General features: G+C 40.7%; 1 protein-coding gene across 1 annotated transcript; it reads right to left on the reverse strand.

Moving 5' to 3' along the window:
• Positions 1 to 1832: 1832 nt before the first annotated feature.
• Positions 1833 to 15260, reverse strand: CNIH1 (cornichon family member 1). The gene is made up of 5 exons (XM_014864712.3): positions 14541 to 15260; positions 10696 to 10764; positions 6216 to 6328; positions 4991 to 5134; positions 1833 to 2833 (listed from the first exon to the last, which is right to left on the reverse strand). Exons 1-5 carry the CDS (start codon positions 14619 to 14621, stop codon positions 2806 to 2808), a joined length of 435 nt encoding a protein of 144 aa, XP_014720198.1. The 5' UTR covers positions 14622 to 15260; the 3' UTR covers positions 1833 to 2805.
• Positions 15261 to 15615: the final 355 nt, after the last annotated feature.

Below are 15615 nucleotides of genomic sequence, written 5' to 3' on the forward strand. Positions count from 1 at the left end.
TTTGGCTATAGCCTGGGACCAAACACTTCTCTACCCTGGGAGAGGGAGTGGGGAATATCAGTTAAGCACTGTGAAAATCATCAGACATCATTAATAAAATTCAGATACAGGCACTCAAATAAGCTTTTACCCCTACACTCTTAGTACTAAAGGGGCATACTGCCATGATACAACATTACTCAACAGAGTAACTGCTGAACAGACTACATTTGTTATGTAAGATTTTTAACTCATGAGCATCTGTAGTATCCATAGCAACAGAGTTGCTGGTATACTTATAAACTATAGTGTGTTATACTACTGTTTCAGAGTTGGAAAGCTCTTAAGGATAAATCAAAGCATACAGTATCAAAGTAATTACAACAAGGACAAAAAGCATACCTAAACGGCTATCGTGCACAGGGAGCAATTTGATAAAAGCCGGAAGGGATTACAAACCCAAGCTAACTACGCTTCAGCTGGACTTGCAGGAATAACAGATGTAAGGCCAGGGCCACGCAAAACAGATTAATGGGGAGAACAAATTAAATTCAGAGCAAGGAAAAGAGCCAGTGGGAGACTGTCAATGCAAGTAATATGTTCCTGCTTTCTCTTGGTAAGTGACTTAATTTCATAAAACACTGGAAAAGGTAGATGGGTAGATATGAGAACATCCAGGTTCTCAATCTTCTAATCACATGCTTAGGAACTAACAACCTACCACTGAGATGGGTGAAGCTCATTGTCAATCATCTTTGGGGAATCTGCTAAGGACTACATATCTAATTTTTGAAGCATGAGAAGGTGGCTTCCACAAATTGCCACGAGTAGCCTTGTATTAATCCCGCAGAATATTCCCGTATACATTATTAAAAGGGTGTTTGGTAAAACTTATAAAGGAAAGTAGTATTTGCTAAGAGACAATAAGGGCTCATGAAAATACTTACCCAGGAATACTAAAGTAATAGCCCCAGGAAACCTATCAGGAGTATACAAGACTTGACCAGGTCTCTCATGATCAAAAGTACTTGTGGACAAGAAAGAAAAATGAGGAGTAGGTGCTGATCGAATTGAGTGGATTGGAAACTGAATGACTGCTGAGACTCAGAGCACGACACTCCAACGTCCAGCAAGTGCTCAATAAACAGTTTACTGCGTGAACTGGTGAACAGTCAGATCCCTCGAGCTGTTCTCCAGACTATAAAATACAAGGTCTCTAAAGCTTCTCTCATTGGGAAATGGTTTGACTCTCTTCACTCTTCTGGTTCTACATCCTCTCCAACACATTCATCCTCATTACCCAATCCCAAACAGTACAGCCACTCTCCCAAAGGTCGGGGAGCGTTTTTTCACCAGTAGAGAATAAAACAGCCTCTAATTCAAGGGGTTCTTATAGCAAGACTTCCACAAACACACCCATACACTCCCTTGATCATTACGTGGCATTTCTATAAATTGGTTTTCTTTCTTTGATCCTTCATTTTAACTTCTGAACCACTGAAAACTATTTTCAATCCCTTTAACTTCCTCATCCCAAGTAAAGCACAAGGATGCTTACAAAAGCATGCAAGTCGCAATTTACCCACCTCACAAGCAGCAGCAAAGAACAGACTTACGAGTCACTTTACCTTAACACCTGCTGCTTCAAAAAGGAAAAAGAATACTTAAAACATGTTAAGCGTCACAATTTTTTAAATTGGTGAGAAAAATGACAATGCTGTGCCGTCGATGCTTATGAATCTTGTCAACTGACTAGAGAGGGTAATGTGCTTAGCCATTTAAAAATCTTCCTTTCTAGATTCAAGCATGGTATTTAAAAAAACACACACACAATGTAATACTCTACTATCTGCTTAAAAAACTGACAGTAACATATCTTTATTATGGATTAAGCAAGTTTAAGAAATAGCTATTTGTAGCCTTTAAAACAATGCACTGAAAATAAGCCTTAATTTCAGAGTTTTATTGTATTGCACTAAAGGAACAGCAGGGCGGTTATACAATGTTCTCTCTCATTCAGTTTTGAAAATCTAAAGTACTTGCAAATTCTTAAGAATACCTTTACCACCAGATTAAAGCAGTAAGTATAATAACCAATTTCTTAACAAGTAATGTCTTACAAATTAAAACACATTTAAAATAGCTTTAAATGCATTCTTTGCAAGTAATTCAGCATATATTTTTATATCATGTTCACTTATGCTTAAGAATTAAAGCAAGTTATTACTCTGGTTGAAATATGGGAAATCTCTCATTCATGCAATATACAGGGATAATATTCAAGTCAAAGGGAAAACATCCCACTCTTATGTTTTTAATGTATCCATATATAATCTTCTACATGATAGATGAGGAAACCACGATGGTTCCCACAGGCTAGATATCTATTTTCAGTTCATCAGAAGCACCTGGTATCTACAGCTAATTTATAATTAGATGGAATTTCAATAAAACCAATGAGCCCTACAAGTTCCTATAAACACGAGCTTCCAATGGAGTAAGGACAGTCAATAATTAATACAATCATTCAAGGGATTATGGCTGTTCCTTAAGGAGTGCAAGTCCAACCTGTCAACACCAGAGGTAATCATTTGATATTAATGTATACGTAATTCCATTTAAATTCTTTATCCGAGTATAACATATGAAAACAGTCTTTCCACAAGCAAAAAATGTGGAAACATTTAAAAAATAATGAGTCATTTTTTAAAGTAACTGATCAGATTCCATAGGCTACTCTTGGAAACAGGGTCTTGCTGGATAGAAGCCCTCCACGTGGTGGCTTTGTGCATGCACTGAACTGGCCCGATTCTTCTGAGCGCTGCTCTAAGAGCTTACCAAAACATAGATCATGCTGAAAAGAAGAAAAAAGCTGTTAATTCAAACATTCCTAATTATAACAACTAAAGCACCAAAAAGTTGAGTCTGCTTTATGTAGCAAACTAGTTTGAGCTATCACATCATCACAGAAAGGAAAAGACCAATGACAAGTTCACAACACAATTTCAATCTACATATATGGACTTTGCCTAAGGTGGGAGTTTGACTCAGTGCACGTGCTGTGGTTGTCCTGTACTCCCTTTCCAATTTTAGCAAGTAGAACAGCACAGCTGAAAGCTTAATGGGGGATCAGAGCTTAGAGAATCAATCCAAACAGCACACTGCTCTGGAGTTGTGTCTAATAATAAAGGCAAGCATCTCCCGAGGGCTCACTTCACACCAGGCCCCGTGAGGTCTTCTATATACAGGACCTCGCTGAATCCTCCAAGCAGTCCTAGGAGGTAGGTGTCATCATCATCCCCATTTCACAGACGGGAATGGTCAATTAAGGAACTTTCCCACTGGAGAAAGGCTCTAGGCAACAGCAACAGGGTTAAACAAGAAAAGGGGACAAAGGAGCAAAATAAAAAACAATAGCCATTTGATTTAGGCTTATGGCCTAAAGGAGACACTCTACAGAAAAAGCCATGTGGAACCGGCATGGTTCAAAGGCATGTGTATCTAAATGGAAATACAAAGCAAGGAGGGGAACAAACTCAATGGACAAGTGAAAGCAGCAATGAACAACCTGGTGCCACTATCTCTGGGTGAACATTTTCCCACAACTGTACATCTCCAATTTTATCATTTATTCAATCATTCATTTCTTTTCTTTCTTTCAACAAATATGTTTTAAGTGCCTACTATACACCAGCACTGTTTCAGGTATGTTATAAAATGTAAATTAATTTAAAATTAAAATTAACAGGACATTAGAAGGACACATGGAATTTCACTTTTCAGAACTTGGATTCACTATCTGTGTTTCATATATGAACGAACAACATTTGTAGATGCAGTAAAGGATGCTCACGTTCACAATTATACCCTCTAAAAGCACAAAAATATCTTTTTCCTAAATTTCAATCCAGCCCTTCATTTATCCTTGTGTATAACGGAAATTTATATGATGGAAGGAGAAATACAAATATAAGCCTGTCATCTAATACTTAGCAAGTTTTCAAGTAACAAAAAGAAAAGGAAATGGAAGCTTATTACAACATTTTCACCTTATACAGCTAATTTTCTTTAGATTTTGAAAATCAGAAAGCCCTCTCTAGTTAAATACACATCAATAAAAGATGGGAAAAGTGTATTCATATAGCTTAAAGAAAAATTCTAATTCCACACCTGACAGTGTCCTTTTCCAGCTGTAACAAGCAGCCATGTTATTCCACCAACAGTACACTTGGAGCAGTGGTTCTCAAGCAGGGCTGACGTTGCCCCACTTGGGGCATCTGGTAGTGTCGAGAGACATTTTTGATTGTTACAACTGGGGAAGGAAGATGCTACTGGCATCTAGTGGGCAGAGGCCAGGGATGCCGCTAACCGTCCTACAATGCACAGAAGAGCCCCCACAACAATGATTAACCTAGCCCAAAATGTCAACAGTGCTGAGGCTGAGAAACTCTGATGTAGGGGAACAATGACATGAGTCTATCACGGTGTAAAGGGAGAAAAACCAATAACTGCACCATCTTGTAAAATAGAACTGTTTGTTTCTTTCAGTCATCCCATTTGGATCAAGCAAACCAGAGAATAAAAGACAGAGCACATAGTTTATGAAGAATGATACGGAAAAAATTAAAGACAATCTTGAGACTGAAGTTAAGCAAAAATTTTTTTGCAAACTCATCCAGCCATATACTCCCAATGCCATCACTTCGCCATGGAGAATGAGGATTGTCCTTTACTCACTGAATGTGTCTGATAACTTAGGAAGCAGTACCCTGACTAAACTTTCTGCCCCTTCACTGTTGGCTGTATTGACAAGTACCAACCCTGGCCCTTCACATCCATATTCATCTTCAATGTGTGGGAATTTGCTGGTGTGCACTGTGCCATTATCGTTACCACCTCCAAGACACTGAGTTGTTCTTTAAGTGGATTTTAAAGTATTAAGACCATAATGCCTACAAACATTTTAGGCAGCAAAGTGAAATCATATTTTCATTTTATTTTTTAAACTTACCCGTATAGGTAGTAAAAAAATGCTAGAAGATAAAAAGCTAATTTGCACCATCCTTCTTTCTGACAATATGCTAGAATATCTGCATTCATGATGGTTGTGGGGTCATAGAGTCCCGGTCCACTCATCACTGGTCTACTCATATACCTGAAATAAACACAGTCTGTTAGCCACTTAGAAAGGGAAGCAAACCTTCACGATGGGAAGGAGGGTTTTTCTTCTCAAACAGTATTTGTTCCAATGAGAGGTGTCCACGCAGGGATGCATGCTTTCAGTTCTAGGTGGAGTTCTTTTTTTTTATCATCTTAATTTTAAAACTAGAGCCCCTAAATCAGAACAAGACAGTTAAACAAGTCACATCTGGTCTCCTCTACACTTTAGAAATCCAAGCAAAATAAGAATAACTGTAGAAAGGAAATGAGATTTTTTTAACTTTTTAACATATTTTTAGACTTTCAGAAAAGGTACAAGAACACTTCACCCAGATATTCCAAATGTTCACATTCACCACACTGGCTTTACCCTTCTCTTTCTCATTCCATCTCTAAATATGTGTACATTTTTTTCTGAACCATTTTAGAGTCAGTTACAGATGTGATACCACTTTATCCCTAAACACTTCTTCAGTATATTTCCTAAAATTGAGGGCAATGAGATTTTGACATGCCTGTATAGATCAGACATAACTTTTAGAAGTTATGAAATATGAACATCTTTCATAAATAATCAAATTTAGTGTCACACAGTAAACATGGAGAAAGAAGTTAGACACACACTATACATTTTGATTTACATGAAGTTCAAAGATGGCAAAATTAATAAGATTTTAGAGGTCACTGGTTCTCCTTGGGAATGGAGGGGTAAGTGACTGGGATGGGACACAAGGGGATCTTCTGGGGCTGGACCTGTTGTATACCTTGATCTGGATGGTTGTTTCATGGGTGTATACATATGTAAAAATTCACTGAGCTGTACGCTTCAGACCTGCACACATTACTGTATGTAAGTTACACTTCATTTTTAAGGGGAAAAAACTGTTTGAAGGGTAGTAAAGCAAGCCCCGTAAGAGGTATTAAAACAGTTATTTGTTCACCCACTTGATTTTTAAATAAATGCCAACTAACTTTCAGTTTTCATTTAGGTGACTAGCATGAAAAATAACCATGTCAACCATAGTATAAATTAAAATTTAATTAGGAAAAGTATTAGAAGTACATCTAAATATTACCTCCAAATATGATATGCCAAGAGGGGCATATTGAGACCCAGTGTAAGCCACTCTGCTGCACAAAGAAACATGACACAGAAGAAAGCATGGATGAGGTACTCTGGAAGTACAAGCTGGAAGGAAAAGACACGCCAGTTATCCAAATGCTTTGGCATTAAGTCAACTGCTAATTTGGAAAGCAGGTGGCAACCAAGTTTCCATAATGAAAAATCACTGTTTTCTTAGAATTAGAGATGAAAGACGCTACTGAATTTTATTTCCATATTTAACTTTTTACCAAAAGCACGATTACAAGCAAACTGACCAGAGGATACTAAAAGAATAAGATAAAACTTAAAATTTAAACTTAAATTATTAGAGCAACAGGTTACATTACAAAGTTACCACCCAGACTGTTTGAACAGTTATTTGCTGATCAACTGGAATATTTTTTCTTTCTACCATTCAACAATGATAAAAATACAAAAATAAGGTATCTAATCACATGCAAGATATAAAAAGACCCACAAAAAACAAAACTCCCCTTTGGAAGTTTACACATTAGGGATTTTAAGCCTTTAACAGAAACCAAGAATGCTACATATACAATATTTAGCAAACCACATCACATTACCACAAAAGTAATTTTTCAATGAAAAGCCAACAGCCAATAATCTCAGCACAGTTGGGGGGAAAGAACACTAATATGCACAAATGCAAATGATGTGCTTTCTGCAACGTAGGAGGGAAAAGACTGAGTTCTCAACCATGAAGTTGGAATTTTCCCGGTTCCTGAGCTCATTCCTATATGGCCTTCCTGTTTCTTTACGCTTGCTTTCCAATGAAATGTTGCAGACAGGCAGACCAGGACAAGCTCAGAACTCAAAAACAAAGTTAGCCTGATAGCAGGTAGTATTAAGTAAGGAAAAATTAATTCAAGCAAAGCGCTTTTTATAAACTGACCAGGAGTTAACGCCTTAAATTATCTTTCTCATTCTAAAGATTTCAGCCCAAAGACTTTGTTAAATAAAAATACCAAAACCTTTCATTGCAAGTTTCAGCCAAAGAAGTTCCTGTAAGTCACAGCTGCAAAGCCAGTTTCTCAAATGTCTGCATTATACCAAACTAAAATTATATGAATCCTCAACACTGTCAGAGCTTTCCTCAGGGGAAACCATAGCTGTGGAATATAATAATATACAATACATATACTACATATGCAAGCCCATTTTCTAATACTGCCAAATTACTTCTTAAATTGAAAAAGTATGGAGCAAAGTTTTTTTTTTTTTTTGAGGTAGACTAGCCCTGAGCTAACTACTGCCAGTCCTCCTCTTTTTGCTGAGGAAGACTGGCCCTGAGCTAACATCCATACCCATCTTCCTCTGCTTTATATGTGGGACACCTACCACAGCATGGCATGCCAAGCAGTGCCATGTCCGCACCTGGGATCCGAACTGGCGAACCCCGGGCCACCGAGAAGCAGAACGTGAGAACTTAACCGCTGTGCCACTGGGCCGGCCCCTGAAGCAAAGTTTTTAATGAATCCTATTTTAAATGAAATCCCAGTAAAACCAACTAATCTATACTACTAAACAGATTTTTCAACAAACTTAATATAATAAATAACAAAAGATAAACTCTGCATATATATAAACTTGTAAATAATATGAACCTTTAAGCCAGCATTTAATTAAGATCAAAGTTAACTATCTCTCAAAAAACAAGAAAATGTCCGTAGGAAATCTTTCAAACTCAGTTGACTACAACCAGTACAAACCAAGAAAAACATACATTTCATTAGAAGTACACCACTAGAGCTGCTGTTTAAATTACAGGATTTTTCTTTAAAATATAGTAAGCCTAGTAGAGGAAGATGGGCATGGATGTTAGGTCAGGGCCAGTCTTCCTCAGCAAAAAGAGAAGGATTGGCAACAGATGTGAGCTCAGGGCTAACCATCCTAAAAAAAAAAAAAAAAAAAAATATATATATATATATAGTAAGCCTATTTTAGCCCTCTAAAGCCAACTGATATCTAACAATATAAATTATCATCCAAGTTTCCATGCTACACTTACAGACTAAGGTATGGGGAAAAAATGATTTTGAGAGCATGACCCCTTACTGCTCTTAAACAATGTACTTTAGTGAGAGTGATGATAATCTGAAACTCTACCAGTTCTAATATGAAACAAATGCCACAATCTCTCTTTTCTCCACAAAAAAGGTCCAGAAACTTTTACTATGCATCTCTAATAGAAACCAGTCCTTTCCAATCATTCATTAATGACAGAATTTCCCCATAAGTGGCATAAAAATTATTCCATTTAGGAACCAACATTTATGCAAAAACTTGTATCCACAAAAAATACCTCATGCAAATACAGCTGAAATGATGGTACTTAAACATGCAAATCATAATATTCTCTAGTTAAGGTTCACATTTTAAAAAATAATGATATGTGTCCTCCCCCATACTTTGGCAGAACTGTCAAAATAAATCTTAAATAGGGAAAACTGTCAGATGCACTGCTATTAAGCCAATCATCGGCACCCTATCAAAACACAACTTGTGCTGGTATAAAAACTGCCTTCCAACCTGTTGCAAGATGAGGATGTCCCAAGCACATCTTTTCTAAGTAAGGATTTCTTTCCATTAAGAATAGCCAGAAATCACACATTATATGTTAAAATGAAATTAGTCTCTCTCAAATTTAAAGTAAATTAGCAAAATACAAGCGCTTGAGCTTAAAACTCAGGCTATGTGGGTTCAAATTCTGGCCCTCCCTTAGCTGGGTGACCTCAGGCTGAGTGCTCTAACCTCACTAAGCCTCAGTTTACTCTCCTATGCAAGAGAAGAGCAATCCATCTCCCTCTTAGGATGGTCAGGAGAACCAAATGGAAAAACCCAGGTGAAGATGCTTAGCTCAGAGCCTGGCAGACAGGAAAGCCCTCCTCTGATTTCAACTATGATCATCCTCATCATCATTGGTTATTTCAGATAAGGAAAAGCCAAACAGGATAGAATACTATTAAACAGCTGTCCAAAGAAATTTCAGTTTCTTAATTTCTTGGTAACAATTAGTTTCAATAGTAGTTTAAGATGTTTTACAAGGAACATAATTACTTTCCCATGAGAAAGCAGAGTCAATTCATATTTTGTCTCAAAAGAGCAGAGAAACAGATAGTAAGTTAATACTTTTAACTGTACCTACATCAAGTCTTACTGTAACAGCTCTTTAACGACTAGGAATCTGCTCCATCATTCAGATTCATCCAGGAAACAATGATAAAGGAGCAAACTAACTTTAGAGGCCCTATTCCAAATAAAATCCCTCTAGCATGCTAGTGCATTATAGTTTTACACAACTAAAGTCTACACAAGTTCTCAACTTCATTAAGTAATTTTTCAAGATAAATTATTGTATTCTATTTCTTGAAGATACACCCAGTGCTCTCTTACAACCTTTCAGTTTCTGACCAATTAGGCAAAATCAATCCTACAGGCTAAAGGAGAATCTCCCTAAAGAAGTACACTAAATGAAGTCCAAAATACACATAAACCCCCTAAGCACAATGGAGCCACATTATAATTAAATCCCTCGGAGCTCAGAACGTCAGCCAGGTTGGTTTTAGAAATTTAGAGTGGATATACATTAGAAACAACTATGTAGACATTTGTATACAAATTGCTATCTACAAAACTTTGGCAGCATGAGTCCAAAGGTCAGCATTACTGCAAGATTCCAGAGCCTAAAAACAGAGCTATCCTCCTAAAAGGCTCTGAACAAACATGAGCTGAAAGAGTGAATTAATTAATTCCAGAACAGCCATAACTAAAGATAAACTAGATATGGTACTAAAGACTCCACTTGCAGACCACCTCACAGCAGGAGAATCATCTCACCATCTGTTACATTCATTTTACATTAACCAACTTTCAAACACTGCACCAAATAATTTAATATAAATATAGAAGTGCCTATGGCTATAACATTTTTAAAGATGCATAAGCATTTAACAGCTTTCCCTACTTGACTGGGCCAGCAAGCAAACATTTGCATAAAATATGAAATTTCATGAAATCATAACCCTCAACAGGCATATGAACAAGCACACTGAACAGAACATTTTACAAATACAAATGCCCTAGCCCTCCCCATGAAATGTAGCATTAAAACATTAAACTAAAGAGCAGTACACACCTTTAATGCAATTTTGACTCTTTTAATCTTTTTGACCTTTTCAACTGTCTTTGGCCGACAATGTAAAAAGCAGATTGGAAGAATGTTAGTATGACAGCTGACAAGATCACCAGCAGATTAATAATAGTCAGAATAGACACGCAGGACAGGAAAAAGAATATTTTTTAAAATTCTGCCTACTTCAAAAAGTACAAATATATCATGCTACTGAGAATATTGGCCATTTTCAAATTATATCAAGTTAAAAGCAAAAAGGGTTTAAAAATCTAAAGAAAAGCCCTCTATTATAACTTACAGGATTCAGGGTATTACACTGGTCTATAGGATTCTTGTAATCAGTCTTCAGCTCATCAAATGCTATAATCTAAAATAAAATTAAAATAGTTAGGATCTCTCACTTTAATAATAAGCAGCAACAAACCTGCCCCATTATCAAATAATAATTGAATGACGTTAACAAAAGAAAAAGTGTACCAACATTACATATACAAATTTAGAGTAAACTCAATGTGCTAATAAATAACTAGAATCAGATTGAAAGAACTGAAAACATTTTATTATTGTCACCAAAATGATCTGATACCGTGATAAATATCCTAATTTTCAATCTTTCAATGCATCTCTTCAAGTTATTTTCTCTACTTCAAATGCTCTTCCCCTCACCCACAACAATTTACTGAAACTCTTCTTTATCCTAAAAAACTCTCTTCCTATGTCAACTCCTCTCTGGAGGGTTCTCCTGACTCCCTTGGTCAAAATACCTGCACGCCTGTCTAATCTCCACAGAGCACAGGGCTTCAAAATGCTGCCCACACGGCATTTCTCACACTGAAGCAGAGATTTATGTCCAGGTTTGTGTCCCCCAGGAGACTGTGTGAAGTGTGACTGGTCCCCTCAGTGTGAAGTGTTTTTAAGCATCTGTGCACATCCCTCCTTTGTCACAGTGTTCAGGGGACACTAGGGATGGACTCACATGCTTCAATTTGTTCCCATTTGTGCCCAAACACATACATTGAAAGTCCAGCTTCGATTTGGAAATGCAAGAAATGGCCTCAGAACAGAGAAACAAGAAGGGATGATTAAACTTCCTGGCCAGGACAGCCACGTCCAGTAGTGCAGTCTCTACACAGGACGAAGGATGGGGCCTCAGAGCTGGCCCGCACTCACGCTGCCAAGGGCCATGCACCAGGCTCTGCGCCCAGGGCCTGCGCCTGTTCAGGACAGAGGATTTTTCTAATTCTTCTGCCCCTAGAGGCATCCTGTGCTAAAGGGACCACATCGGCAAGAGTAGCCCTGTTCAATGCCACTATAAAAGTGATCAATCTGACCTCCTTTGGGGTCCTATGCATATTCCTATTGCATTCAGGTCATTTCATTTGTTGGCAAAACTAAAGACTGAAGAAGGGTAGCCCAGGTAAGGCCAGCTTCTCGTGGAGTGATAGTGAAAGCTACAAATGTGATAAGGCGAGAAAGCTCTCAGCCATTTATAAAATACGTTGCAAGAATGTTTTTGTCCTCACTCTGGAGAAATATGGCTTTAACATTTAGGGTCACTAAACGCAGAACTTCAAAGTCAAAATGCACTAAAAATCAAATAGAGGCAATGCGCCACTATGTGGTATTGTCAGGTGTCAAAATAAGCCAAAGGCACCAAGTTTGTGGGGGAGCTATTTTAGTTGCTGCCATGGTCACCCAAGGGACAGAGAACTTAATCTGCCGTTCCTCTGGTGGCTTAGGAATAGGATCTTTATACATGAGACAGCGTTACTCAATATTATCAGTAATCAATGGAATCATATGTCTAGTTTTTAACATGCTGGTTTATTTCCCTGTTACAGTTCCTGGCTTCATGAAAAGAAGGGTTTTTAAAATTTCTAGAATTTTATAAAATTCACTAATCTGACCTAATAAAAATTACAACTAAAACAAGAATAGAAGGAAAATACATGTTAAAATGTGAACTGCATGAGAGCAAAGATTCTCGCTGTGCTCACTGCTCCGTCCCAGGGCGCAGACAACGCTGGCACGTCTGTAAGCGTCCAGTCGATACTCTTCAGGTGATTTCAAGGGATCTTTTAATGAATAGGTTGCTGAACGGGCTTCTGTTTGAGTGCTATAAGGTAGAGTTTACAAAACTTCTGAAAAGATTCTTAAACCAGTGGTTTTCAAATTTCCTGCAACTGCGCATCTGGACAAAGATGTTCACAACAATTTCCACAGAAATGCAAAAGCGATAAAACAGATAAATCCCTAAAGACACCAAACTACACAATTCAGGATACCTTCCAACTTGACGCACGTCGTTAGGGAATGACTTCTGCACTTTTAGCTTTCAAACCAACCTCTGCCCCAACTGTATTTTCCACAGAGCTAAACCACATGAATTAGGGCTAAACTGACAGAACCATCAGCATAAAAAATCCTTTACAACAATTAATGTAAACAGGACTTTTTGAATTTATACTTGAAATTTCCAAACGAGTCTCCTGACAGACACTAAACGAAAATAAACCGAAGGTTACATAGTCAATAGAAAAATTTAAACTATTTATTTAGAATTTCCAATTTGTTCCCAAAGGATGCATAATCCTCTGAACTACTAAGAAACCCCTAAGGATAAAAGCTCTCTACTAATCTGTGGAGTAAAACTTTTTAAAAATTCTATAAGAGGACTTAAAATCATCTACTTCACCAGACACATATTCATTTGAAAGCGGATACTAAATCACCCAGTTTTTAGAAGCGCAGTTAAGGTTTTCCTTAAGCCAAACACAACCTGGTTCAAGATGTGAAAAGGCACCCACAGCTCCAAGACTCCTCATCATCTCAGAAAACAGAAAGCACCGGTCACACAGAAGCGGATTAAATCACATCTACAGACAGAAGGGAACCAACATTCCAGTTTCATCAGAGGCTTACTAAAGGGGAGCTGGTTTGCATCCCAAATTATCTTTATTTATTGTTCTTCCACCAAAGAAGAGCCTAAAATACTTTTCAAGTTACTGGTTCCTACTGACGAGCATTTCGAGGGAGCAGTTACTTCACAGCTTACACAAGCACCCCGCACTACACCAGCAGGCGGGTTCTAAAATAATTATAAACGTAACCACGCTCTTTGGCAGAAGGGAACGGATTTTTGATATCACTCTACTTTTGAGTTTTCTGCACAAGACACTGCTGCCCTTTAAATCACTCTGCCCCTCTATGTTCATAACAAATCCATGATGAAAACTGACTCAAAGCTTACATGAGTGAACGAGCCCCATCATTCATATTAGGATCAATATTCCAGAAGGGACTAGAACATGGAGAGGGGAGAAGCAAATCTAAGACAAATTTTTAAGGAATGCTGATTTCCAGAAGGCTGCTTCTAATTTTGCGCTGAGAAACAGGAATCCTCAAAAACCTGTTGGAGCACCGTTTCTCGGGGAACTTACTTGTTCCTTACAGGGATCAGCAACGACGTGCTTGCTTCTATCCTGCAGCATGACGCGAGTGAAAGAAAAGCACTGCTCTAGAGAAGCTTAAGCTTTCTGAGCATTTCCAAATCAAATCAAAACTGCCTCTAAGTCAGGCTCCCTGCACACAGGGGCGGCTGGGAGGACTGTCTCTTGAGCAACTCGGGTGGTCAAAGCAGGACTTCGGGGGAAAGTTGGGAGATGCGGTCAACAAAGTCATCGATCCAGTCTACCTCGGAGCTCACACGGAAACCAGAACCCGATTCCACTTGAAGAGCACCCAAGAAGGGCTGGGAGGCAGGGGGGACCTCCTCTGCCACAGGTCCTGACGATCTCACCGGGGCAGGCTGCTGCGGAAGCCCGAGAGAACGGCGGCCGTGCTCAACAACGCATCCGGGCCACCGCTCCCGCCCGGCGCCCGGCCGCCTCTGCGCCCGCGACCCCTCCCCGGGCCCCCAGGCCCGTGCCGCGGGGCTGCCAGCAGGCCCGCGCCCACCGGCGGCCAGGAGCCGCGTCCGTCAGCCGCCGCCCCCGCGCCCTGGCCCGCGGCCCGGCCTGAGACGGAGGCGGCGCCCCTTGCCGCGCGGCCCGGCCCGGCGCGCCCCGGGGCGCGGCCCTCGGGGGCCCGGGCCGGGCCGGGGCCACGCCGCCGCCTTGCCCTCCGCCCCTCGGCCGTACTCACGTGCCAGATGGCGAAGAAGATGAGCGCGGCGGTGAGCAGCAGCGCCAGCATGTAGCAGAAGGCCGCGAACGTGAACGCCATGGCCGCGGAGCGAGCAGCGCCGGCGGCGGGGAGCGGCGGCGCACAGCCCGCTGGGTAAAACCATTCGCTTCCTCGGCCCGCCGCGCCCGCCGCCGCCCGCCCAGCGCGCCTGCGCACCGGCCGGCGCCCTCTAGTGGCCGGAGGCGGCGCGCGCGTTCGTGGTCCGTGCTGCCGCCGGTCGGCCTCGCCTCCCTTCCCTGGTTGATTCTCTGGACGAATATTCTTTCGTGAGTGCCTAGGATGTACCAGGGACTGTGCTGCTCCTTTGAGATACGAAGATGAGTAAGCTAGCACTTGCGCTGGAACAACTCGTGCTGGACACGACCCCCTGAGTGAGTCCTGACGGCGCGATCGCCCTGTCCGCGGAGCCTGCGGCCTCTGGGAAGCGTCGGGGGCGCCCGGCCCGCTCGGGGCGGGACCCTGCGGGAGACGTAGGCTGAGGCTTCCGGGGCGAGTAGCTGTCCGGGCACAGAGAAGGCAGATTCAGCGGTGCAAGGAGAGGGTTCAGCACGAGCGACGCAGAGAGGTGAAAGAAAGAAGAAAAGCTCGGCGTCCTAGGTGAACCCGCCAGCGGCGCTCCATCAGCAGGACAGAGCCGAGACTGCGAGCGTTAGGGGCCTTCGAAAGGGTTTAGACCGCAGAGGGCCCGCTGTGCCTGGTGAGGGAGCTCAGACTTCACATCCCATAAGCCCATGCTTTGCAAACCGTTTGGCTCACCACACGCAATGGGGAGACTTTCATTGCAACCCAGCGGAGCATCACATAGACCTTGAATTACTCGGAGATGGACGACTGGATATAGACGCAACTATAGATAGAGCTGAAACAAAACTATCACAAACAGTGCTAAAGCTTCTTGAGTGCTTTCCCTTCCTGTCTTTTTCGCTGTTTTGTTTTTAATGCTGGTTGTGACCCACAAAACTGATTCACCCCCTGCCAACTGTTCGCTGCTGATGGAAGTGGAAATCGTTGAAGGCTTTTAACAAGAGAGGGC

The sequence above is a fragment of the Equus asinus genome, chromosome 7, assembly GCF_041296235.1.
Source record: "Equus asinus isolate D_3611 breed Donkey chromosome 7, EquAss-T2T_v2, whole genome shotgun sequence".
Lineage (NCBI taxonomy): Eukaryota > Metazoa > Chordata > Mammalia > Perissodactyla > Equidae > Equus > Equus asinus.

Coding starts and splice junctions, on each gene's coding strand:
- CNIH1 (XM_014864712.3), bottom strand. CDS start 14,621: ATGGCGTTCACGTTCGCGGCCTTCTGCTACATGCTGGCGCTGCTGCTC. Junction 10,765..14,540: donor TCTTCTTCGCCATCTGGCAC/GTGAGTACGGCC, acceptor ATTTTATTTTAG/ATTATAGCATTTGATGAGCT. Junction 5,135..6,215: donor TTGGCATATCATATTTGGAG/GTAATATTTAGA, acceptor TGTTTATTTCAG/GTATATGAGTAGACCAGTGA.